At 35.4% G+C, this 24,225-nt stretch overlaps 2 protein-coding genes across 2 annotated transcripts in view; one reads left to right on the forward strand and one right to left on the reverse strand.

Annotated features, from left to right (window-relative positions):
* The first annotated feature begins 4,779 nt into the window (after positions 1-4,779).
* LOC140860935 (aspartyl protease APCB1) lies at positions 4,780-8,638 on the forward strand. Its single transcript, XM_073263933.1, has 9 exons — positions 4,780-5,482; positions 5,814-5,931; positions 6,518-6,747; positions 6,838-7,077; positions 7,462-7,615; positions 7,703-7,788; positions 7,970-8,084; positions 8,171-8,243; positions 8,355-8,638. The coding sequence occupies exons 1-9, from the start codon at positions 4,932-4,934 to the stop codon at positions 8,462-8,464; spliced, it is 1,677 nt and encodes a 558-aa protein (XP_073120034.1). The 5' UTR covers positions 4,780-4,931; the 3' UTR covers positions 8,465-8,638.
* A 10,821-nt stretch (positions 8,639-19,459) lies between these two features.
* LOC140863536 (uncharacterized) overlaps positions 19,460-24,225 on the reverse strand; it is a 30,516-nt gene continuing 25,750 nt past the window's right edge. The window contains exon 9 of the mRNA XM_073267026.1: positions 19,460-19,992. The gene's annotated coding sequence lies outside the window, so the exon portion shown is untranslated. The remainder of the gene's footprint in view (positions 19,993-24,225) is intronic.

The raw sequence follows: 24,225 nt of genomic DNA on the forward strand, positions 1-24,225 counted from the left end.
TATGAAGTCATGTTATGCACATATTTCATAGTTATTCATCCACTACTTACAAACAAGTTTATCTCATGTTTCATAAACTTAATCTAACTATTGTACCGTGTTGTATCATTATTCTGGTACTAACACAACTAAATATCTTGACATTGGAAAATTTAAAAAGTAGGGTAACCCACGCTTGGGGGGCACACGAGTGGTGTATCCGCATGGAGCAATAGAGTTAAGAGCTATAATTTTTTTTTCAAGCACAATTTCTTTTTTAAAAAAATATTAAATTTAAAACTAGAAAAAAAAACAAAAGAGAAGATGGGTTGTCATGCATGCTTAAATCGCATACAAATTTAAGTACATCGGGTACAAAACTGTTAAAATAAAGTACATAAGTAGCTGAATATGGTACAAAGACCGCTCGAGCGTGCACGATGATTTTTGAAGAATGCAAAACAAAGAGTTATGCGCTCGAGTGGTAACTTTTATCCGCTCGAATGTGATCGAGATTCGAGATAAGGAAACACTATTCTGGAGGATTTTAAAAAAAAGGTACATAACGAGCTGAATAAGGTACATATGTGTGAAATTAGAGTACTTACATAAAAGAGCTATACTAATTTGAATTCATAAGTAAATAATTAAAGAATCAGATAAGGTGCACTTTTAAGTAAATCGGGTACATTGAAGCTATAAATAAGGTACATATAAGAGTCAATAGAGTACATTGTTACCAAAATCCAATATTAGGTAGGAATATCGTGGTCTCCACTGAACGGGAGTGTGGTTCGTTCCAAAATACCATTGGAGATACTTACTATAAATATTGAATTGCGAATGAGATGTGATGTGTTGATAAGGTAAGGTACATGTGTAAGTAAATTGGGTACATGAAAGCTATAAATAAGGTACATATGAGAGTAAATAGAGGACATGGTCACCAAAATCAAGTATTAGATGGGAATATCGTGATCTCCACCGAACTTGAGCTTGGTTCATTCCAAAACACGATTGGAGATAGTTACTATAAATATTGAATTGCGAATGAGATGTGCACACGAAAATATAGATTAAGATTAGCAAACGTGAGCAATTTCTTTATAGAAAATGGTTACATGATATGAATTTAGAGGCATAATCGATATACCAACCATAGAGTGTGGATGTCCATATATTTGAGACACTCAAACTATGCAAATAAGTTTCATTAATACAAATTAACAATTATAATCTAATATTTAATTACTTACTTAAAGATCGTATATATGCAAGTAAATGAGGTAAAATAATATTTTAATAGGGTACTTATCGATCTGAATACGGTACATATGTGTAAAATTTGAGCACTTTCATAAAAGAGCTACACTAATTTCAATTCACAATTAATAGTTACTATAAATATTGAATTGCGAATGAGATGTGCACACGAGAACATATATTAAGATTAAAAAATATGTGAGTAATTTCTTTATAGAGAATGATTACATGATATGAATTTAGAGGCATAACGATATAGCAACCATGGAGTGTGGATGTCCCTATATCTGAGACACTCAAACTATGCAAAAAAGTTTCACTAATACAAATTCACATGTATAATCTAATATTTAACTATCACTTAAAGAGAGTATATATGCAAGTAAATGAGGTACAATAATATTCCAATAGGGTACGTATCGAGCTGAGTACGGTACATATGTGTGAAATTTGAGTACTTTCATAAAAGAGCTGCACTAATTTGAATTCACAAGTAAATAATTAAAGAATCATATAGGGTATCTGTGTAAATAAATCGGGTACATGGAAGCTGTAAATAAGGTACATATGAGAGTTAATAGAGGACATGGTCACCAAAATTCAGTATTAGGTGGGAATATCGTGGTCTCCACCGAACGGAAGGCTTGGTTCATTCCAAAACACGATTGGAGATAGTTACTATAAATATTGAATTGCGAATGAGATGTGCACACGAAAACATAGATTAAGATTAGCAAACATGTGAGAAATTTCTTTATAGAGAATGGTTACATGATATGACTTCAAAATAGAGATCATCAATATTCCAACCAATAGGAGTGCACATGAATACATGATTGAGATACTAAAACAATGTAATAGCTACTCAAACGAATCCCACTCATATCAAATGATAAGTATAATCTAAGATTTAATTATTGAATTAAATAGGATACATATTCAAGAAACTAAAGTACAATAATATTCAAATTAGGTACTTAAAGAGGTTAATATAGCACGAATTTATCATGCTTTAGTGTTTATACAAAAAACCTATATTAATGTGAATTGACAATTAAATAATGAAAAGTTAAATAAGGTACATATTTAAGTAAATCAAGTACATTCAAGTAAAAACAGAGCACATACAGGATTAAGAGAGCACATTATTATCAAATTTGAGTATTCGATAGGAAGATTGTGTTTTCCACCGAACATGAACGTGATTGTGTACAAAAAATCATTTGAGATAGTTATTTTAGTTATTGAATTATTAATGAGATGTTCGCACCAACACATAGATTAAGATTAGCAAACATGTAATCAACTTTTTTGTAAGTAGTTCATGAATATATGCAATATTTACATGATATGAATTCAAATAGAGACCATCAATATTCCAACCATTAGGAGTGCATGTTAAAATGTGTTTGAGATACTAAAATCATGTAATAGCTTCTCAAATAAGTTTCACTTGTATCAAATGACAATATAACATAAGAATTAATAACTCAATTAAACATGGTACATATTCAAGTAAATAAGGTATAATAATATTCAAATGAGGTACGTAAAGAGGTGAATATAGCACATATTTACCATATTTCAATATTTATACACAAAATTTATATTATGTCAATTGACTAATAAATAATAAAAAAGTTAAATAAGGTACATATGTAAGTAAATCGAGTATATCCAAGTAAAAAAAGAGCACACATAGGAGTCAATAGAACACATTATTATATAGGAGTCAACATAGCACATATTCAAGATCTATATTGAAGTTAAGAGCTATCCTTTCGCAAAGAACATATATAGATCCAAATTCCCCCCTAAATTTATACAATTATAGAAAGAAAAATCAAAGTAAGTTAATAACCAAATAAAATATTGAATGCTACTGTCTACTACTAACCATATTTGATTGGATACAACCTAGATATCTTGGGGCTCCTCCAATTGGCAAAAAATTGGGGTGGGTGTCGAAATTGGAACAAAACCAAAGTGAAGCAGAACTAGAAATTAATGTAATGTGATGAAAAAATTAAGTGTCATGAGGGCTAAAAAAAAAATCGGTCAAACCGAGAAAACCGACCGAACCAAAAAAATCGGAAATTCGGTTCGGTTTATTCGGTTTGACCAGTTATTTTTTTAAAAGATATCGGTTAAGTCGATTTAATCGGTTCGGTTCGGTTATTTTTAAAAAATATCGATTAAACCGAATTTTTTTATATAATTAAAAAAATTAATATTGGGCCTTAAGTTTTAACTATAATTATTTATTTGTTGTTGGGCTATAACTACATATATCCAATTTTATTAGAATTCAAACTCACTAACCCAACAAAAACGCATATCATATTTTTTAATTTTTTGCCTTAAATCCTAACACCACAATTTATCTTCATCGTCATATTGAAATTTCATCTTAAATTCGATTGAAAGCTTGTGCGCATGTAAGATTATATTTTTTTTAAAAAAAAAAATTGTTAAAGGCCCGTGCACCTAAAAATACTTGTAAATTCAAATGGAGAAATGTGTGCACACGAAAATACATTTTTTTTTTTAAAAAAAACATGTAAATAAAAAAAACAAATATAAATCGGTTATTTCTGTTGAACAGATTTTTTATCGGTTCGGTAAAAAAAACATGTAAATAATAAATAAAAAAATCGGTTATTCGGTCGAACCGATTTTTTTATCGGCTCGGTTAGTCGGTTTTAATATACAAATTCGATCGGTTCGATTTGTTAAAAAATAAATCAGTTGGTTCGATTTTTGAAACTTTTGGTTCGATCTGTTTTGTTTTAACCGATTGCACACCCCACGTAGAGAAGCATAACTGATATGATATTTCTCGCTACAAATTCCGTTTAGTGAATAAGTAAATTAAATGTTGGTATTCGAGAAAGTGATGTGGTTGTAAAAATAAAAATATATATGCTCTGGAAAATTGTTCTGTTTTGGTGGGTTTCATTTATTGCGATTTCTTTTGGATTCAAAAAAGAGAAATCAAACTTTAAAATAATGGAAAAAAAAGACAGAGAAGTTATATGGAGAATAAAAAAAAAAGTTATACGAAGAAGAAGAAATGATGAATTCATGTACAATTCACAAGGTGGTAAAGGGCATTTATGTCTTTCGAATCAACTAGGGAGTTGAGAAAAATAATTAGTCCATGTTAGGGACTGAGAACAATTTTTTCCTGATATGGGGACTGAGCACATATTTCAGTATTGATTTGGGGATATTTGGGTAATTCACCCTTAAAGTATCTGTTTTTTTTATATATATATAATTTTGGACTTCTCTTTCTTTTCAAAACCAATTTTAATTTTATATCTTTTATTTTCTTTTTCCAATTTAGACTTTTTGTATGGTGAATGCTTACGTAACACTACGATAAATTGTCATGCCAACGTCAAATCAATATCATGCTATAGAAAAATGACAAAAATTGAAATAAGATGAGCATAAAACATAAGGTTGTAAAGAACTGAAATTTCAAAATAAAAATTTTTCTTAAAATAAATCAAGTTTGGAGCATGCTAGTTAATTGATCTTCTCTGTACACTCCAGCATTTTATAGTATACCGTTGACTTGTGGCTCTGGGAAAAAGTCGCCCCTTTCTTGTTCCCTTCTTCATCTCTTCTGCGAGGTGAAGACCTGTGAAAATCGCGCAATCGTAAGCTCGCAGAAGGCGATAATGGAGGTGAATCCCGATTCTTCGCCTCAGCTTACGGGCGTGGTGATAATCACGTTGCCTCCGCCGGACAATCCTTCTTTAGGCAAAACTATTACTGCTTACACTCTATCTAACGACGATCAAACGCCAATTCCTCATGTTAGTAGTCCCCCGCTAGCCTCCCAAAATCGTACCTTTTCTGTACATAACTTCTTGTACAAAAGCTCAAAAACTGTTCTCCCGATTCTGGGTATCTCTCTGGTTGCCTTATATCTCTGGGTTTCTTTATCTGGAGAGACCCTTTTCGAATTACGGTATGAAAATGGTGACGATGATCGTCGTGAAAATAATGGGTCGAAAAGCTCGGTTCTTTTCCCGTTGTATCGGAAGCCGTACGGGGGTAGGGGTGAAGGGAATTTGTTGGGGGAAGTTGAGCTTAAGCTTGGAAGATTTGTGGGCTCGGAATCTCGCCCGGTTTTAAAGGTGTTTGAAGATGGGAAATCGGTTTCGGTTGCGTCGAAAATTGATGCTTCTAGTGTGGTACCTGTTAAGGGTAATATTCATCCAGATGGGTATGTTTGGTCGTTGTTTTTCATCTGATCAGCGTTTGGTGGCAGTGATTTCAGCGCTGATTAATTGAATGAATGAATATTGTGCGATTCTTTCAGTTGCATGTTTCCTAGTTGTAAACTTCAGTTCACCACTTGTATATATGTCATTGAACTAAATCTAGTAGCTTCAAAGTGTGAATTACACAAGTAAAACTAAAGTTTTGGTAATCTTTGCATAAATTTTTCTGCAAGGCGATATTTTAGTGCATTGACGTTATCAAATTCTGATTTTGGGTTTGGGTTGATGTTCTGGTTATAACAAGATTGATACAAGTTTAAAATCACATTACAGGCTGTATTACACGTACTTGCTAATTGGGAATCCTCCAAGGCCTTATTTTCTTGATTTGGATACTGGGAGTGACTTAACATGGATACAATGTGATGCCCCGTGCACTAGCTGCGCCAAGGTAATGCCTATGGCTTCACCAATTTTATGCAGTCTCCATCTAGATATTTAACTGCGTGTATTATGATACCACTGTATGCTGGCGCGTCTACCACTACTGCCACTTATATATTTACAACATTAACAAGAAAGGAGAGCCAAAAAACCATAAGATAGATCCATTTTATGGAGACAGCATTAAAGAAGACAGATATTTCATCGAGTGAACAACACTAATGAAGATCTGACCACTCTGCATTAGAAAATGCTCGAGTAATTAACATATTTAAATATCTACGGTTGTTTTGTTGTGGAAATTGGGTCCCTTGAACCTTGTTTTATATGTCCTTTACTGATATCTCCATTTTGTAAACATAGCATTTTTATCTATAAGACAGATGTTTAATCACATGAACATCAACAATAAAACTTTGTCCAGTCTGCATTAGAAAATGCTGGAACAATTACCATATATTTTCTATTGTTGGAGGCCATTGGTTAATATCAATGGCTGTTGTGTTATTGAAATGGTGTCTCGTGGACCTTGTTTCCTTTACTTAAGCTTATGGTACGGTAATCACAAAGCTCTGCCAATATATGTTATCCAGGGAGCACACCCTTTTTATAAGCCGGCGAAAGCTAACATTATACCGCATAGGGATTCTTACTGTGTTGAAGTTCAAGGAAATCAAAGAACGAAACACTGTGACACTTGCCACCAATGTGATTATGAGATAGAATATGCTGATCATAGCTCCTCCTTGGGAGTTCTTGCTAGGGACGAACTTAATCTAAACATGGCAAATGGATCCTTGGCCAGTTCAAAAGTAGTTTTTGGGTAACGATTTTTTTAGTAGCCCAAGTAGAACTTTTTGCTATGCTAACTTAATGATCTCAATGTTTCTTTTCTTTGGGTTTATTATGTCAGCTGTGCATATGACCAGCAAGGATTGCTTTTAAACACACTAGGGAAGACAGATGGAATTCTTGGGCTTAGCAAAGCCAAAATTAGCTTGCCTTCTCAATTGGCTCGCCAAGGAATCATAAAGAACGTCATAGGACACTGCCTTGCAACTAGTGATAGTGGTGGTGGTTATTTGTTCTTTGGTGATGATTTTGTTCCGCATCAGCAGATTTCCTGGGTCCCCATGCTTCACAGCAACTCTCTGTGAGTAGGATTTTCAAGAAAAGTGTTTTCTTGTTAATATTTTGACATGAAATTTCACTATAACCCGTTGCTGCTGAATCAGTTTCCATAGAATATTTCTATGGAAGAAAGTTTTGCAGAACATGCGAGAGAACGCGTGTGATGGTCTGATGGAAGAATTTCAGTTAGTTTTGTGGCATCGGTTAGGTAGAGAGTGTTGGTTATTACAGTTTAAGCTGTTCGAGAGTTTGAATGTTCAGTAAAATTGGTCTTTTCTCCTTATCTAGGATATTATTTTTGCTTGAAAGGGTATTATGGTGTTTAGTTTCGCCATTTCTTGATTTTTCTTTGTTACATTCAAGAGGGATTCAGATTTTTACAGCCCAAATGCATTTTATGGTCCAGCAATGCTTATCAGACAGAAATCGTAAAAATCAGTTATGGAAGAAGGCAGATTGAATTTGGCAACGTAGGGAATGAACAAGGAAGTCTAGTTTTTGACACTGGGAGCACATACACTTACTTTACAGAAGAAGCATACAATGATCTAGTTTCTATTGTAAGCAAACAGATTATTCTTACAAGAATTTTAATTTAATATCTTCCTTCGGTACTGTAATTTTTTAAAATTAATTATTGATTGCAGCTTGATGATATTTCCAGTGAAAGCCTTGTGCGTAATATGTCAGACTCATTTTTACCCGTATGCTGGCAAGCCAATGCCCCCTTGAGGTATAATAGAAAATGTTGCTCCATATAGTTTCACTCTAACTTGCTTCCAATTGTTTAAAGTTTCTTTTCTTGTGTATATTGTGAACTGGGATCACCGGTTGCATGAAAGTGCTCGTACATCTATATTCGAGCAAATGTAACTCTTATTTGATTTGGTTCTAAAGCTTTCCATCTTGTTTAGATCTGTCGAAGACATTGCACAGTTCTTCAAACCTTTGAACCTTCAATTCCGAAGCAATTGGTGGGCTGTGACCAAAAAGCTTCAGATTCCTCCTGAAGGCTACTTAGTGAAACATGTGAGTATTTCCTTGCATATCATTAGTTTTAAAAAACCACCAACTGTAGCTCTACAAAATGAATATGAGACTTTTTGCTGGTGCAGAGCAATGGTAATGTGTGCTTGGGCATCCTTAATGGACGGAAACTGCACGATGGATCCACATTCATTCTTGGAGGTATGAAAAAATCAGATAAAATTTGCTGACACGTGACATAATTGATAGAATAGACCACAAGTTCGTCTTTTGGCTCATCCTCGGTTATTCGACTTTCGCTTGTATTGACAGATATCTCAATGCGTGGTCGTCTATTTGTTTATGACAACGTGAACGAGAAGATTGGTTGGGTTCTATCACACTGTGCCCTGCCTCAAGGTTCAGAAACACATTCGTTATGATCGTACCAAAACATTGTCCTATGTACATAGTCATCGATGGCCGTCTAAATATTTTCCTAGTCTCTTACCTTCCAAACCTCGTCTTTTCTTGTTTTCCATTAAAGAAGAAAAGTTCATTGTCTCCACCCTAATGTATAGTGAAATTTTTGTTCAATCTGATATGCTTTTATTTGATCATTTTGTTGAAGGAAATAAAGATGACACAGGTTTAGTTCAAAACCTTGGTATCTTTAGTTGACTAGCATATTTTATCTTTAGATTTTCTAACCAAATATCAAAATAATATAAAAAATATGGTGTAAAACTTTGTGCACTTCAATTCTAATTTTAATTTAATTTGCAATGTATTTGATATGTTTTCACTCCCATTTATAACCATAAGTTTTATAATAATTGATGATTCATCTATCTCCTAATATATGATATTGTGGCATACTTCACCTTCTAATTTTTTTCCTATTAAAATTATATTTTTCCATTTTTTCTCTTAAACTTTATAGACCTGTTCTTGTTTATTTTTCTCCTTTTATATATTAAATAAAAAGTTATCAACCGCAATGAAAAAAATTGAATGTTTATCAACCAATTAAATACTTTAAAAAATAATAGAATTATGGAATCATGGAATGCATTGACTACTAATATACGTACAATTACCCTACAATTAATTAACCTAGAATTTAAGTGGGAAGTTAAAAATTACTAACTAAAAATTTTAGTGATAATAAGCAGGAAAGTCCATCTTTTAATTTTATGATGAAAATTGAACGTATTATGCATGATTCTTTTTGTTAAGATTAGTTTGTGGGGTTACTGCTAGACTGATAATTTACTTGATAACTGTAGTAGTTTACTTCACAATTATTTAACAAATCGAGATCAGTTGAGGTTGGTCAACTAATTTTTTTTTCTCATGTGTCGATGTTGATTTGACAAACAAAATATGTGCGAAAAATGACAACCAACAGATTAGAACATAATTCAAATGACTAAGCAGTTTCGTGAGAATGGTAGACTGAAAGTAGATTACATAGATGTTGTTTATGGATGTTCAGAAATTTCAATCACTCCTACGTCACCTCCTTCTTCCCCTCGAAAGGATTCACTCTAGAAAACTTTGACAATTATAAGTAATTTGTAAGAGCCCGATCTAAAACTAGGACTTATATACAATGTCTATCCCAGAACTCCTAGAAACAAAAACACAACCATCGTTTGTTTCTTACAACGATGATAGTGTTTTTACATAACACTCAACTAATCTAAAAGAAAGTTTACAACTCGATAGAGCTTAGCACGAAATGATCCTTCACTTAGATCGATTGAGACTTTATGTTTGTGCTTGATGATCAGTTGATTGCCACGATCCTTGATGTTCGTGTTCTTGAGAGTGTTTATGATTGTTATGCTCAATTGTCTTACACATTCAATATTTTTTTGTTATCATCCACCTTTTTAGATTCTTTGATCTTTTATTTATAGTCTTTTATCAACGGCTCTTATTGGGTTTCAAATTCTTTATCCTTGCTTTGTCTCTCTCCACGTCATCATCTTCGACAACGATACACTGATATTGCGTCTGTACTTTTGCGGCGTAATTAAGCTTTGTATTGAAAACCTTATCCCATTTCAGTTGTGGTGGTACACTAGTATGATGCATGAGAGAAGCACTTTTGCAGTCGATCAGTTTAGTCTGTTACTTCAGTTTAGCATTCATTTTTGTTTGATCAATTTTGACCTTTTTGGTATTGTTCAGTTTAGCTTAAAACGATAGTAAACGCCAAAACCTGGATCCTAACACCTTCTTTCCTAACATAGGACAATATTAATTAAGAGATTGTAACATTAATTATTATATGGCATATCATAATGGAAAATGTTTATAATACACATTAATAGTCCACCAATATCTCTATTTCACAAATAACTAAAATATAATTAAAATTTTCAAAATCTTAAGTCTATAAGAAATACATTAAATTAATGTAAATAAAATTTTTATGAAAATTTGAAATTTCTTTTACAAATATTTAATTATTGAAGTTGTTTATTTTATTTTACTAAGGAGAGACTGATTTTAAAAATAATAATAAAAAATATTGTCGTTAATATATAGTTTTTGAAATAAAAAAAACAAATTAATATATATAACCAGCCTTGACAATTCTGATACATTATCAAAAAAAAATCTGATACTGCTCAGACCGGGTTCTTGAACCGGGCATAAAAAGTGTAGATGGACCGTGAATGCATTTCTTCCTTAAAGATCCGAACATCCGACCAAAATAAGGAGGTCATTGAGTGAAATTTTGGATTTTGGAAAGATTTTCGAGTTTGGGGAATGAAAACGGGTTTGATAGAAATTTCTTCATATTCAAAGCAAATTTTTGACCTGACAGAAGTACAAACAATCTATTTGAGTTTCAAAGATTAGAGATGATATCCCAAAAAAAAAAAAAAAGTTCGATTTAGTGTATATTTTCTAAAATGTGAGAGCATACAAGATCAAAATATAAATATGTTAACATATAAGACTAAATTGCTAATGCTTCAGAGTTTTTTAAAAAAATCTAAAAGTAAATTAGAAACCTTGTCACACAATACGAGCCTTACAATAATATGTCTGAAATATCAGTTGGTCAAGTAAATTATTGTAAATAAGAGAATGAAGCATTGCTTGTTTATTTGAAAAGAAAATTCTGTTCAAAATCAAGATACAGTGAGTGATTACTTTACAAAATTGAAGTCTCTTTGGGAGGAATATTTGAATAACTACAGGCGTGGAAAATGCACTTGTGGGGTGGTGGTTTCAAAGATATAACAACTTATTGGCAGATGAAATACATCATGACTTTCCTCATGGGATTAAATGAATCATTTTCCCATGTTCGAGGTCTAGTTATTTTGATGGATCCTCATGACTTTCCTCATGGGATTAAATGAATCATTTTCCTATGTTCGAGGTCTAGTTATTTTGATGGATCCGCTCCCAACGATCAACAAGGTGTTCTCCTTGATTTCTCAGGAAGAATGTCGACAACGAAAAATTGTCATTCCTTCCTCTGATTCGACGGTTAAAGCTTCAAACTTGGAATGCAGTAAGTGTGATGTTCATGGACCACTGTGAAAACTACTTGTTATAAGATACATTGCTATCATTAACGTCACCGATCTGAAAATAATAATTAATTATAAAGTGATGTTGGTGCTCTAAGTGACTTTTTCTTGAACCTCTAGCCAGTCAATGTCAGCGATTGTTGTCTCTCTTGACCACGCAGTTGGACTCTTCTTCATCTTATGTTGACAGAATGCCTATATCTTCGACCTCGTACAAGACATGTATTACTAGTTTATCCATTCAACGTACCTGGATAATAGATTCTGGCGCTTCCCACCATGTTTCATATACCAATGCTTTCATATCGTTGCACCTTGTTTCAAGTTCGATGATAACTTTGCCAAATGGCACGTCTATTTCAATACAGTACAGTGGGGGTGTTTTGTTTGTAATAAAAGAGTACCTGGACAAGAAGATTGATAACCAAAAACTCGAGTTCAGCCCCATCATCCATGCCCAAGTTTACAAAATCACTCCAAACGAGTTGGTTGGTATGCTGTTTTCCCCTTGAATTTTGATATAATCGGCCATTCTTGATGGATATATTATAAAAAATGTTGATGTCTTGATAGGAGTTAGTCAATCAATATTTTGACCGTGAATTTTTAGATTTCAGAAATGTTGATTTCTTGATAGTCAATATTTTGATATTAATGGAAGGCCATCGATGCAAATAAGAAAATATATGATCACAATCATATCTATATATGAACCAAGATGTGTTGAGTTTTTGCCAAAGAAAGCAAAAGAGAGGCAAGAAGACAGAGTGGATCATGCAGGAGTATGTGGCCGATCAGACTCAACGACAACCGAGAGACCCTAACAACATGATGCAGGTAAAAATGGCAACTTAATTAAGTAATATCCATTTGTTGCAAAATCGATATTCATTCAAGATTATCTTTGTTTTTCGACTCTTGAAACTAGATGAGTATGTTGTATGTCGAGTTTACAAGTTTTGTAAGGTCGAGAAACAGGCAGTGAAAACTGAACAAGCTACTCATAAGCAGCGGCAGAATATGGAAGGGCATCAGCCACCCAATATGGAAGGGCATCAATAGCCCAATCTGTAGGAAGGTGCTCTCCAGAAGTTGCAAAACAATCGGCAGTCTTCCTGATTTTTAAACCTATAAACAACAAGAATGGATGCATATTGACATACGTACTGACTTTTTTTCAATATTGTGAATTCTAAGGGTCTTTTCACCTCTAAGGTGCGAGTAGAAAATATATTAATGGATGAAATTACCTTTTGTGTTTAATTAGATAGATATATAATTAGCACAATATATATGCACATGACCATAAACGAGGAGAATGAAATTCAACTTGAATTATTAAAATCAAATAGATGGTCCACAATCACAAATGATAACACTACCTTAGTGGATGAAATGCCCTATAAGGCTCGTGAACGATGTATGAAAAATCACCTCATTATATTGAGCAGACTATAAAGAGAGATTATGAAATACCAATGAAGTAACTATAAACGATTCAAGGGATACAAGGGCCAATGAGAGTTCTAATTCAAACAAAGCAAAATGGAGGGAAATATTTTCACAGTAGACTCCATCTAGGTTAGGATCAACATTCGCATGTAACAATGACCAAGAATAAACTAAATACTAGTAGGATTAGAACTGCAAAGCTTGTCTACATATTGGAAAATTCACAGGTCTTACAAATCCAACGACACTAAAAAATAATAAACAAAATAATCATAGTTCTTACAACTCCTATATAATTGGACATAACACCACACCGCTTACTTTTCTCGATTCTAATTATACTAGCATCAGATTGCTTCAAGTGTTCAAAATTCTTGGATAGTAAGACAAACATTCTTCATTTACATGAGATACAGTAACATGTAAATTAAAAACAGGTTTATTTGGTTCTTACAAAGCTGATTCTCGAAGCACGTGGAGATATTGCGTATTACATAGAGTCTTGGGCATCACAGATGATCAGGATACAAAAATATTATAATATTATTATCAAATCTTCACACAAAGTCAAATTAGAATACATAAATACCAGCCAACTCCTCTCAATCGATGAGAGTAGGATGAACTTGAATGTTGATGGTTATTAATTTCCTAAAAAACGCAAGGATAGATTGACTCCGACTAGTGATCCATCTGTAACGCTTTGTGATAGCTTACAGATGGATCTTTTTCGGAATCAGTCTTTCCCCACAAGGGTAGATCTGCTTTTCATGCATATTTTCTTATTGATACCGACGAAAAACACTGTTGAATTTGTTAACAAAAAAGAGTGACAACATGAAAAAAAAAGATCTGCAATTTTTATGTTATCCTTTGATGCCAACAAGTTTTTTGTTCCAAACATTAATTACAAAATTAGTAACAAGTTTTTTTGCTAAAATTAGTTTAAAATTATTTACACTAACTTGCTTCGTTTTTGTAATGAACTGGGCTGACCCAGTTCATTCTTGCTCTCATAATCTTATCCCCCCTGGTGGGGAATTTTTTCCCTCCCCAGGATTCGAACCTTGTACTCTAGGTCATAAATGCAATGTTCCCTCAATCCTGGTACCATTGAGCTAGTAGCACCCAATATTTTTAGTACGTAAATTCGCATGCATAATTAGGGATTTTATTTATTTAGAATTTTAGATTATGGGTTAAATAATTATGTGAAATTATTCGTGTATGTTTTAAGTTATTTTTAAGCATTTAACCCATAATTAGAGATTTTTCATGAATTATGGAAATTTAGTTATTTTATCGCGTAGACGGGACCGTGGACGGACGAGATGACAACTTTCTACCCAAATTATTTTATGAGTCTTTTTAGAGCCCAAAAATATTATTTTGAGTTTTATGCCCTCAAAATTATCAGTATTTAATTTTATATAACTTTAAGAGTCCGTTTTTACCCAAATTAAGCCATGTTATTGACTTTTTATTATCTTTAAAAATCCCCTAATTTAATATTTCGAGATTTTTGATATTTTATTTAAGTTATCAATATTTTAAAAACTTAGGAACCTTTGTAATTATGTTATTATCTCCTAGATTATCTATTTTTCCAAAATTATTATCCTAAACTACCCAAACCATCGCCCAAATCCCCTATCACACGCTCATTCCATCTTCTACTCACCCTAAGCGCCCACAGCCGCCTCCATCACCTTCCCAATTGGCCAGCAGGCCCTAAGTCACCATAGCCAATTTTTGTTGAAGCTTCAAGTGGTTATCGTCGTCCCGTCGTCTAGGAATCGTCGCCTACGCATTCTAGCTCTCATCGTCGGTGATAGGCATGTTTTCTTCCTCTTTTTTGCACTATATCAGTGATTATTATGTGTGTGTTGTGTATGCATGGATTTGTTCATAGATTTTCAGAAAAATGAGACGGTTTTGTTCTTGATGCTCGTTCATGTGCTTTCTTCATTCAAGCTCATGTTTTTCTCCCTCCATGGTAGTATAGCTGCTGGTCAGGGGTCCCTAAGTCTTGTGAGGGTGGTCTGGACTGGAGTGGCTCGAGTGGTTCGAGCCAAACGAGCTCAGGTAGGTGCTGGTGCAGGATCGGACTTGGGGGCGCAGGTTTAGGGTTTGATGGAAGGGGGTTCGGTGCTCTGTGCGTGGGCTGCATGGGGTCGGGGCCTTGGTCAGGTTAGGACCGCCCAGACGTGGGCCACGTCTGGGTGGCAGAGCTCCGGCCAGGGGCGGCCTGAGCTGGGCGGCAGCAGCCCTAGAAGGGCTGCTGCTCGCGGCCGCATGAAAAGGGAAGTAGGGATCGGGTTTAGGGTTTTGAGTGGGTTCGGGTTGGGTTGTTGGGTCCGGGTCGGGTCTGGATAGTCATGGGTTATGTTAGTTGGGTCCGGGTCCAGGTTAAGTGAGTCGAGCTCGGGTATTTTTATTTTTAAGTTTTAAATTTAATTAAGGGTTAAATGGGCCTAATTAAATCCAAAAATTTAATTGGGTTTCATTTAATTATTTGGGTTGAATTTAATTGTTATTGGGCTTAATTAAATTAAATTAAGTTAGCCCGATAATTTTTATGGGCTTGGGAGCCCATGGAAGTTATTGGGCAAGTCTTTGGGCTTTTGGGCCCATTGGGCCAGATTAAGTTGTTATTGGGCCAAGTATGTGCTAATGGACTTTAATTGATTTATTGGGCTTAGAAATGTGTTAATGGGCCAGTCTCAGTGTTAATGGGCCAGAATTAAGAAAATGGGCTTGAGTGTTAGGGCCAGCAGTTCAGTAAAAACCATGAGAAATTGCATGTGTCCTAATTATATATTTAATTATTTTATGCATGAAAGTTATTTTAGTATTTATATGTTAGTATAAAAATTAAATTAAATATATATGAAGAACACACATTTTTATTTAAGTGCATGCATTAATGAAATAATTTTATGGCATGATTTAATGTTTAAGGTTGAGCAAGAAAATAATTTTATGTTGGAAGTTGAAGTAGTGTGACAATTTAAGGGGTGGCAAGCCCCCACATGTTAAGGGCAGTTTACTGTCAATTTAAGGGTAGTTTACTACCAGCAAGAGGTGATTCGTCACTGCCGCGTACGTTGGTTTTAAGAGACTGATCAGTCGAACCATTTAAGTTTAAGGTTACACTATGGATATGACCATGCGATGTTAGAAAAATGTTATGCTCAACAATGTTTATGTATGTATTATATGATTATATATAAGATCAAGTTTAAGCAAGATTTTAAGTTATGATTCACGATTTTTAAGCATGTTCATTCATGTATATGTTATGTATTAGTACTTCAGTGATTTAAATTATTTTAAATCCTTGTTATGTTAGCATGTTGGGCCTCTAGGCTCACTACACTTATATGGTGCAGGTGAGTACGTAGAGGAAAATGTAGTACCTACCGGCGGCGAGGACGTATGAGCGGACAGGCAGTGATCCCCCGCAGCCGTCGTTTGAGTCATTATGAATATTTTTAAGAATTTTAAACTCTGTTATTTATTTAATTCTTTTAAGTCTTTTCAGTGGCAAATTTTAATACTATTTTTAGTAAGTAATTTATTGCATGCAAACTTTTAAGTTAATTGTTTTGACAGTATTTTATTTAAGTTTGACTCAGATATTTAAGTATAAAATGTTGCGTTTTATTTAAGTTATTTTTAAATCTGTTTATTGTTGTGCATATATGTATGGGCATGTATGTACATTTATTTCACTTAGGATATAAAAAAAAAAATATTTCCGCATATGTTATTTTAGAAAATTTGGTCGTTTCAATTGGTATCAGAGACGCGTTCTTGGTGGGGTCATCACTGCTATGTGAGCTCAGAAATCCACGCTACTGGTCTGTAAGTTTTAATTGATTTTAGTATGATTTAGTAGCATGTTTAAGACTTAAGTATTTATGTTAGCAGAAATTTTTTTTTTAAGTACTTAGTTATGCATTTCGATTTACGTAAAGAAATATGTGGTGGTGCAGAATGCCTCCGAGACCAGTTAACAGGCGTGAGGGATCCCCACCACCGCAGAACCCTCTTTTAGCATTGGAGCAAGCCAATGCAAACATGATGGCTGGGATTACTGCTCTGTTGGAGCAGCAGGCGGCACGTCCGAGACTTTCCCATGATGAGGACGTGGCGGAGAGGTTCCAGAAGAAGGGACCGAAGGAGTTCACAGGTGCCACAGATCCACTTGTTGCTGAGTGGTGGATCCGTTCTTTGGAGAGCATCTTTGTTTATATGGGGTTGACTGATGCGGACAAGGTGAGGTGCGCAGTGTACATGCTGAAGGGTGATGCAGACTTATGGTGGGAGAGTGCATCACGAGGAGTGAATCTGACTACTATGCTTTGGGCAGACTTTCGAAGGATGTTTTACTCCAAGTATTTCACTGAGGACGTGCGCAGCCGCATGATCCGAGAGTTCATGAGTCTCCGACAGGGGGACAAGACCGTTGTGGAGTACATCCGACCGTTCGAGAGGGGCAGTCACCTTGTGCCATTGATTGCTGACAGTGCACCTGAGAAGATGAGACAGTTTATTGAGGGGCTCATGGCATAAATCAAGCATGACGTTCGCATGGCGGACGTCCCTACTTATGAGGCTGCAGTCAGTAGAGCCTTGCATTCTGAGGAGGGTAGGAGAGCGATCCAGAGGGAGCAGCAGAGTAAGAGGCAGTTTCAGTCTGGGTATCAGCGACCATCTTCGCAGCCTCCTGCGAAGAAGCAGTTTATTGGGCCGTCTAAGGGCCCGAACCAGCAGAAGCCACAGCAGCAGAGACAACAGCCTAAGGGCGGGGCCCCTAATACTGGAGGACATCCTACTTGCCCAAAGTGCCAGAAGATGCATCCGGGACCATGTCTTCTAGGAGCAGGCGTCTGTTTTCATTGTAAAGAGCCAGGGCACCAGATGGCCAATTGCCCGAGGAAGAAGAACACTACATGGAGAGTGTTCGTGATGCAGGCTGAGGAGACAGACCCAGATACCTCCTTGATCACCGGTATATCTTACCCCTAGCATTTTATGATTCTTCTTTTGGGTAATATTTTTTCGATTTTTGTTGTGGAATAATTTGTTATTTGGGTTACCTATCTGCATGTTAGAATAAGAAGCATGTTTTACTTGTGATTAGAATTAAGGGTTATTAGTGACTCATCTTTGGGGGAAAGTTTAGTAGTGGTATGAAATTATTGGGATTCTTCTGCGTGCAGGGAGAATTCTAGTTGGAGGAAATTCCACGTTTGCGTTGCTAGATTCAGGGGCTACGCATTCGTTTATCTCCCTGGAGTTTATCAGATGGATAGGCATTTCCCCTGAGATTGCCGACAATGGTTATGATGTCACTATGCCGTCAGGACATATTATTACTACCTCTAGTGTCATCCGAGAGCTGGATTTGGAGCTGCAGGGGCACTCCATTCGTGCAGATGTTGTGGTTTTGCCGTTGAGCGGATTTGATTTGATATTGGGTATGGACTGGTTGACAGTCAACGGAGCTTCGATTGATTTTTGTCGGAGAACAGTGTCAGTGAAACCGTCGGAAGGCGACCCGTTTACTTTCCATGCATCTCAGAGCAGTGATATTCCTCAGGTGATATCTTATATTTAGACGAGGAAGCTGTTGAGACGGGGTTGCCGAGGTTTTCTAGCGAGTATTTTCATGGCCTCAGAACCATCTAGCAGATCATTATCAGAGATAGAAGTGGTTCGTGACTTTTCGGACGTCTTTCCGGAGGATGTTGCAGGAATTCCACCAGTGAGAGATGTGGAGTTCATATAAGGAGGTCATTGAGTGAAATTTTGGATTTTGGAAAGATTTTCGAGTTTGGGGAATGAAAACGGGTTTGATAGAAATTTCTTCATATTCAAAGAGAATTTTTGACCTGACAGAAGTACAAACAATCTATTTGAGTTTCAAAGACTAGAGATGATATCCAAAAAAAAAAAAAAAGTTCGATTTAGTGTATATTTTCTAAAATGTGAGAGCATACAAGATCAAAATATAAATATGTTAACATATAAGACTAAATTGCTAATGCTTCAGAGTTTTTTAAAAAAATCTAAAAGTAAATTAGAAACCTTGTCACACAATACGAGCCTCACAATAATATGTCTGAAATATCAGTTGGTCAAGTAAATTATTGTAAATAAGAGAATGAAGCATTGATTGTTTATTTGAAAAGAAAATTCTGTTCAAAATCAAGATACAGTGAGTGATTACTTTACAAAATTGAAGTCTCTTTGGGAGGAATATTTGAATAACTACAGGCGTGGAAAATTCACTTATGGGGTGGTGGTTTCAAAGATATAACAACTTATTGGCAGATGAAATACATCATGACTTTCCTCATGGGATTAAATGAATCATTTTTCCATGTTCGAGGTCTAGTTATTTTGATGGATCCGCTCCCAACGATCAACAAGGTGTTCTCCTTGATTTCTCAGGAAGAATGTCGTCAACGACAAATTGTCATTCCTTCCTCTGATTCGACGGTTAAAGCTTCAAACTTGGAATGCAGTAAGTGTGATGTTCATGGACCACTGTGAAAACTACTTGTTATAAGATACATTGCTATCATTAACGTCACCGATCTGAAAATAATAATTAATTATAAAGTGATGTTGGTGCTCTAAGTGACTTTTTCTTGAACCTCTAGCCAGGTCAATGTCAGCGGTTGTTGTCTCTCTTGACCACGCAGTTGGACTCTTCTTCATCTTATGTTGACAGAATGCCTATATCTTCGACCTCGTACAAGACATGTATTACTAGTTTATCCAATCAACATACCTGGATAATAGATTCTGGCGCTTCCCACCATGTTTCATATACCAATGCTTTCATATCGTTGCACCTTGTTTCAAGTTCGATGTTAACTTTGCCAAATGGCACGTCTATTTCAATACAGTACAGTGGGGGTGTTTTGTTTGTAATAAAAGAGTACCTGGACAAGAAGATTGATAACCAAAAACTCGAGTTCAGCCCCATCATCCATGCCCAAGTTTACAAAATCACTCCAAACGAGTTGGTTGGTATGCTGTTTTCCCCTTGAATTTTGATATAATCGGCCATTCTTGATGGATATATTATAAAAAATGTTGATGTCTTGATATGAGATAGTCAATCAATATTTTGACCGTGAATTTTTAGATTTCAGAAATGTTGATTTCTTGATAGTCAATATTTTGATATTAATGGAAGGCCATCGATGCAAATAAGAAAATATATGATCACAATCATATCTATATATGAACCAAGATGTGTTGAGTTTTTGCCAAGGAAAGCAAAAGAGAGGCAAGAAGATAGAGTGGATCATGTAGGAGTATGTGGCCGATCAGACTCAACGACAACCGAGAGACCCTAACAACATGATGCAGGTAAAAATGGCAACTTAATTAAGTAATATCCATTTGTTGCAAAATCGATATTCATTCAAGATTATCTTTGTTTTTCGACTCTTGAAACTAGATGAGTATGTTGTATGTCGAGTTTACAAGTCTTGTAAGGTCGAGAAACAGGCAGTGAAAACTGAACAAGCTACTCATAAGCAACGGCAGAATATGGAAGGGCATCAACCACCCAATATGGAAGGGCATCAATAGCCCAATCTGTAGGAAGGTGCTCTCCAGAAGTTGCAAAACAATCGGCAGTCTTCCTGATTTTTAAACCTATAAACAACAAGAATGGATGCATATTGACATACGTACTGACTTTTTTTCATTATTGTGAATTCTAAGGGTCTTTTCACCTCTAAGGTGCGAGTAGAAAATATATTAATGGATGAAATTACCTTTTGTGTTTAATTAGATAGATATATAATTAGCACAATATATATGTACATGACCATAAACGAGGAGAATGAAATTCAACTTGAATTATTAAAATCAAATAGATGGTCCACAATCACAAATGATAACACTACCTTAGTGGATGAAGTGCCCTATAAGGCTCGTGACGATGTATGAAAAATCACTTCATTATATTGAGCAGACTATAAAGAGAGATTATGAAATACCAATGAAGTAACTATACACGATTCAAGGGATACAAGGGCCAATGAGAGTTCTAATTCAAACAAAGCAAAATGGAGGGAAATATTTTCACAGTAGACTCCATCTAGGTTAGGATCAACATTCGCATGTAACAATGACCAAAAATAAACTAAATACTAGTAGGATTAGAACTGCAAAGCTTGTCTACATATTGGAAAACTCATAGGTCTTACAAATCCAACGACACTAAAAAATAATAAACAAAATAATCATAGTTCTTACAACTCCTATATAATTGGACATAACACCACACCGCTTACTTTTCTCGATTCTAATTATACTTGCATCGATTGCTTCAAGTGTTCAAAATTCTTGGATAGTAAGACAAACATTCTTCATTTACATGAGATACAATAACATGTAAATTAAAAACAGGTTTATTTGGTTCTTACAAAGCTGATTCTCGAAGCACGTGGAGATATTGCGTATTACATAGAGTCTTGGGCATCACAGATGATCAGGATACAAAAATATTATTATATTATTATCAAATCTTCACACAAAGTCAAATTAGAATACATAAATACCAGCCAACTCCTCTCAATCGATGAGAGTAGGATGAACTTGAATGTTGATGGTTATTAATCTCCTAAAAAATGCAAGGATAGATTGACTCCGACTAGTGATCCATCTGTAACGCTTTGTGATAGCTTACAGATGGATCTTTGTCGGAATCAGTCTTTCCCCACAAGGGTAGATCTGCTTTTCATGCATATTTTCTTATTGATACCGACGAAAAACACTGTTGAATTCGTTAACAAAAAAGAGTGACAACATGAAAAAAAAAAAAAAAAGGTCTGCAATTTTTATGTTATCCTTTGATGCCAACAAGTTTTTTGTTCCAAACATTAATTACAAAATTAGTAACAAGTTTTTTTGCTAAAATTAGTTTAAAATTATTTACACTAACTTGCTTCGTTTTTGTAATGAACTGGGCTGACCCAGTTTATTCTTGCTCTCATGATCTTTTCCCCCCTGGTGGGGAGTTTTTGCCCTCCCCAGGATTCGAACCTTGTACTCCAGGTCATAAATGCAATGTTCCCTCAATCCTGGTACCATTGAGCTAGTAGCACCCAGTATTTTTAGTACGTAAATTCGCATGCATAATTAGGAATTTTATTTATTTAGAATTTTAGATTATGTGTTAAATAATTATTATTCGTGCATGTTTTAAGTTATTTTTAAGCATTTAACCCATAATAAGAGATTTTTCATGATTTATGGAAATTTAGTTATTTTATCGCGTAGACGGGACCGTGGACGGACGAGATGACAACTTTCTACCCAAATTATTTTATGAGTCTTTTTAGAGCCCAAAAATATTATTTTGAGTTTTATGCCCTCAAAATTATCAGTATTTAATTTTATATAACTTTAGGAGTCCGTTTTTACCCAAATTAAGCCATGTTATTGACTTTTTATTATCTTTAAAAATCCCCTAATTTAATATTTCGAGATTTGTGATATTTTATTTAAGTTATCAATATTTTAAAAACTTAGGAACCTTTGTAATTATGTTATTATCTCCTAGATTATCTATTTTTTCAAAATTATTATCCTAAACTACCCAAACCATCGCCCAAATCCCCTATCACACGCTCATTCCATCTTCTACTCACCCTAAGCGCCCACAGCCGCCTCCATCACCTTCCCAATTGGCTAGCAGGCCCTAAGTCACCATAGCCGATTTTTGTTGAAGCTTCAAGTGGTTATCGTCGTCCCGTCGTCCCGGAATCGTCGCCTACGCATTCTAGCTCTCATCGTCGGTGATAGGCATGTTTTCTTCCTCTTTTTTGCACTATATCAGTGATTATTATGTTTGTGTTGTGTATGCATCGATTTATTCATATATTTTCAGAAAAATGAGACGGTTTTGTTCTTGATGCTCGTTCATGTGCTTTCTTCATTCAAGCTCACGTTTTTCTCCCTCCATGGTAGTATAGCCGCTGGTTAGGGGTCCCTAAGTCATGTGAGGGTGGTCTGGACTCGAGTGTCTCGAGTGGTTTGAGCCAAACGAGCCCAGGTAGGTGCTGGTGCAGGATCGGACTTGGGGGCGCAGGTTTAGGGTTTGATGGAAGGGGGTTCGGTGCTCTGTGCGTGGGCTGCATGGGGTCGGGGCCTTGGTCAGGTTAGGACTGCCCAGACGTGGGCCACGTCTGGGTGGCAGAGCTCCGGCCAGGGGCGGCCGGAGCTGGGCGGCAGCAGCCCTAGAAGGGCTGCTGCTCGCGGCCGCATGAAAAGGGAAGTAGGGATCGGGTTTAGGGTTTTGAGTGGGTCCGGGTTGGGTTGTTGGGTCTGGGTCGGGTCTGGATAGTCATGGGTTATGTTAGTTGGGTCCGGGTCCTGGTTAAGTGAGTCGAGCTCGGGTATTTTTATTTTTAAGTTTTAAGTTTAATTAAGGGTTAAATGTGCCTAATTAAATCCAAAAATTAAATTGGGTTTCATTTAATTATTTGGGTTGAATTTAATTGTTATTGGGCTTAATTAAATTAAATTATGTTAGCCCGATAATTTTTATGGGCTTGGGAGCCCATGGAAGTTATTGGGCCAGTCTTTGGGCTTTTGGGCCCATTGGGCCAGATTAAGTTGTTATTGGGCCAAGTATGTGCTAATGGACTTTAATTGATTTATCGGGCTTAGAAATGTGTTAATGGGTCAGTCTCAGTGTTAATGGGCCAGAATTTAAGAAAATGGGCTTGAGTGTTAGGGCCAGCAGTTCAGTACAAACCATGAAAAATTGCATGTGTCTTAATTATATATTTAATTATTTTATGCATGAAAGTTATTTTAGTATTTATATGTTAGTATAAAAATTAAATTAAATATATATGAAGAACACACATTTTTATTTAAGTACATGCATTAATGAAATAATTTTATGGCATGATTTAATGTTTAAGGTTGAGCAAGAAAATAATTTTATGTTGGAAGTTGAAGTAGTGTGACAATTTAAGGGGGGCAAGCCCCCACATGTTAAGGGTAGTTTACTGTCAATTTATGGGTAGTTTACTACCAGCAAGAGGTGATTCGTCACCGCCGCGTAAGTTGGTTTTAAGAGACTGGTCAGTCGAACCATTTAAGTTTAAGGTTACACTATGGATATGACCATGCGATGTTAGAAAAAT

This window comes from Henckelia pumila, chromosome 4 (assembly GCF_033568475.1).
Source record: "Henckelia pumila isolate YLH828 chromosome 4, ASM3356847v2, whole genome shotgun sequence".
Taxonomy (NCBI): Eukaryota; Viridiplantae; Streptophyta; class Magnoliopsida; order Lamiales; family Gesneriaceae; genus Henckelia; species Henckelia pumila.

Bases quoted from the DNA above. Each gene is read 5' to 3' on its own strand.
- LOC140860935 (XM_073263933.1), top strand. From the start codon at position 4,932: ATGGAGGTGAATCCCGATTCTTCGCCTCAGCTTACGGGCGTGGTGATA. The intron at 5,483-5,813 runs GTATGTTTGGTC...ATCACATTACAG, and splicing joins GGTAATATTCATCCAGATGG to GCTGTATTACACGTACTTGC. The intron at 8,085-8,170 runs GTGAGTATTTCC...TTGCTGGTGCAG, and splicing joins AAGGCTACTTAGTGAAACAT to AGCAATGGTAATGTGTGCTT.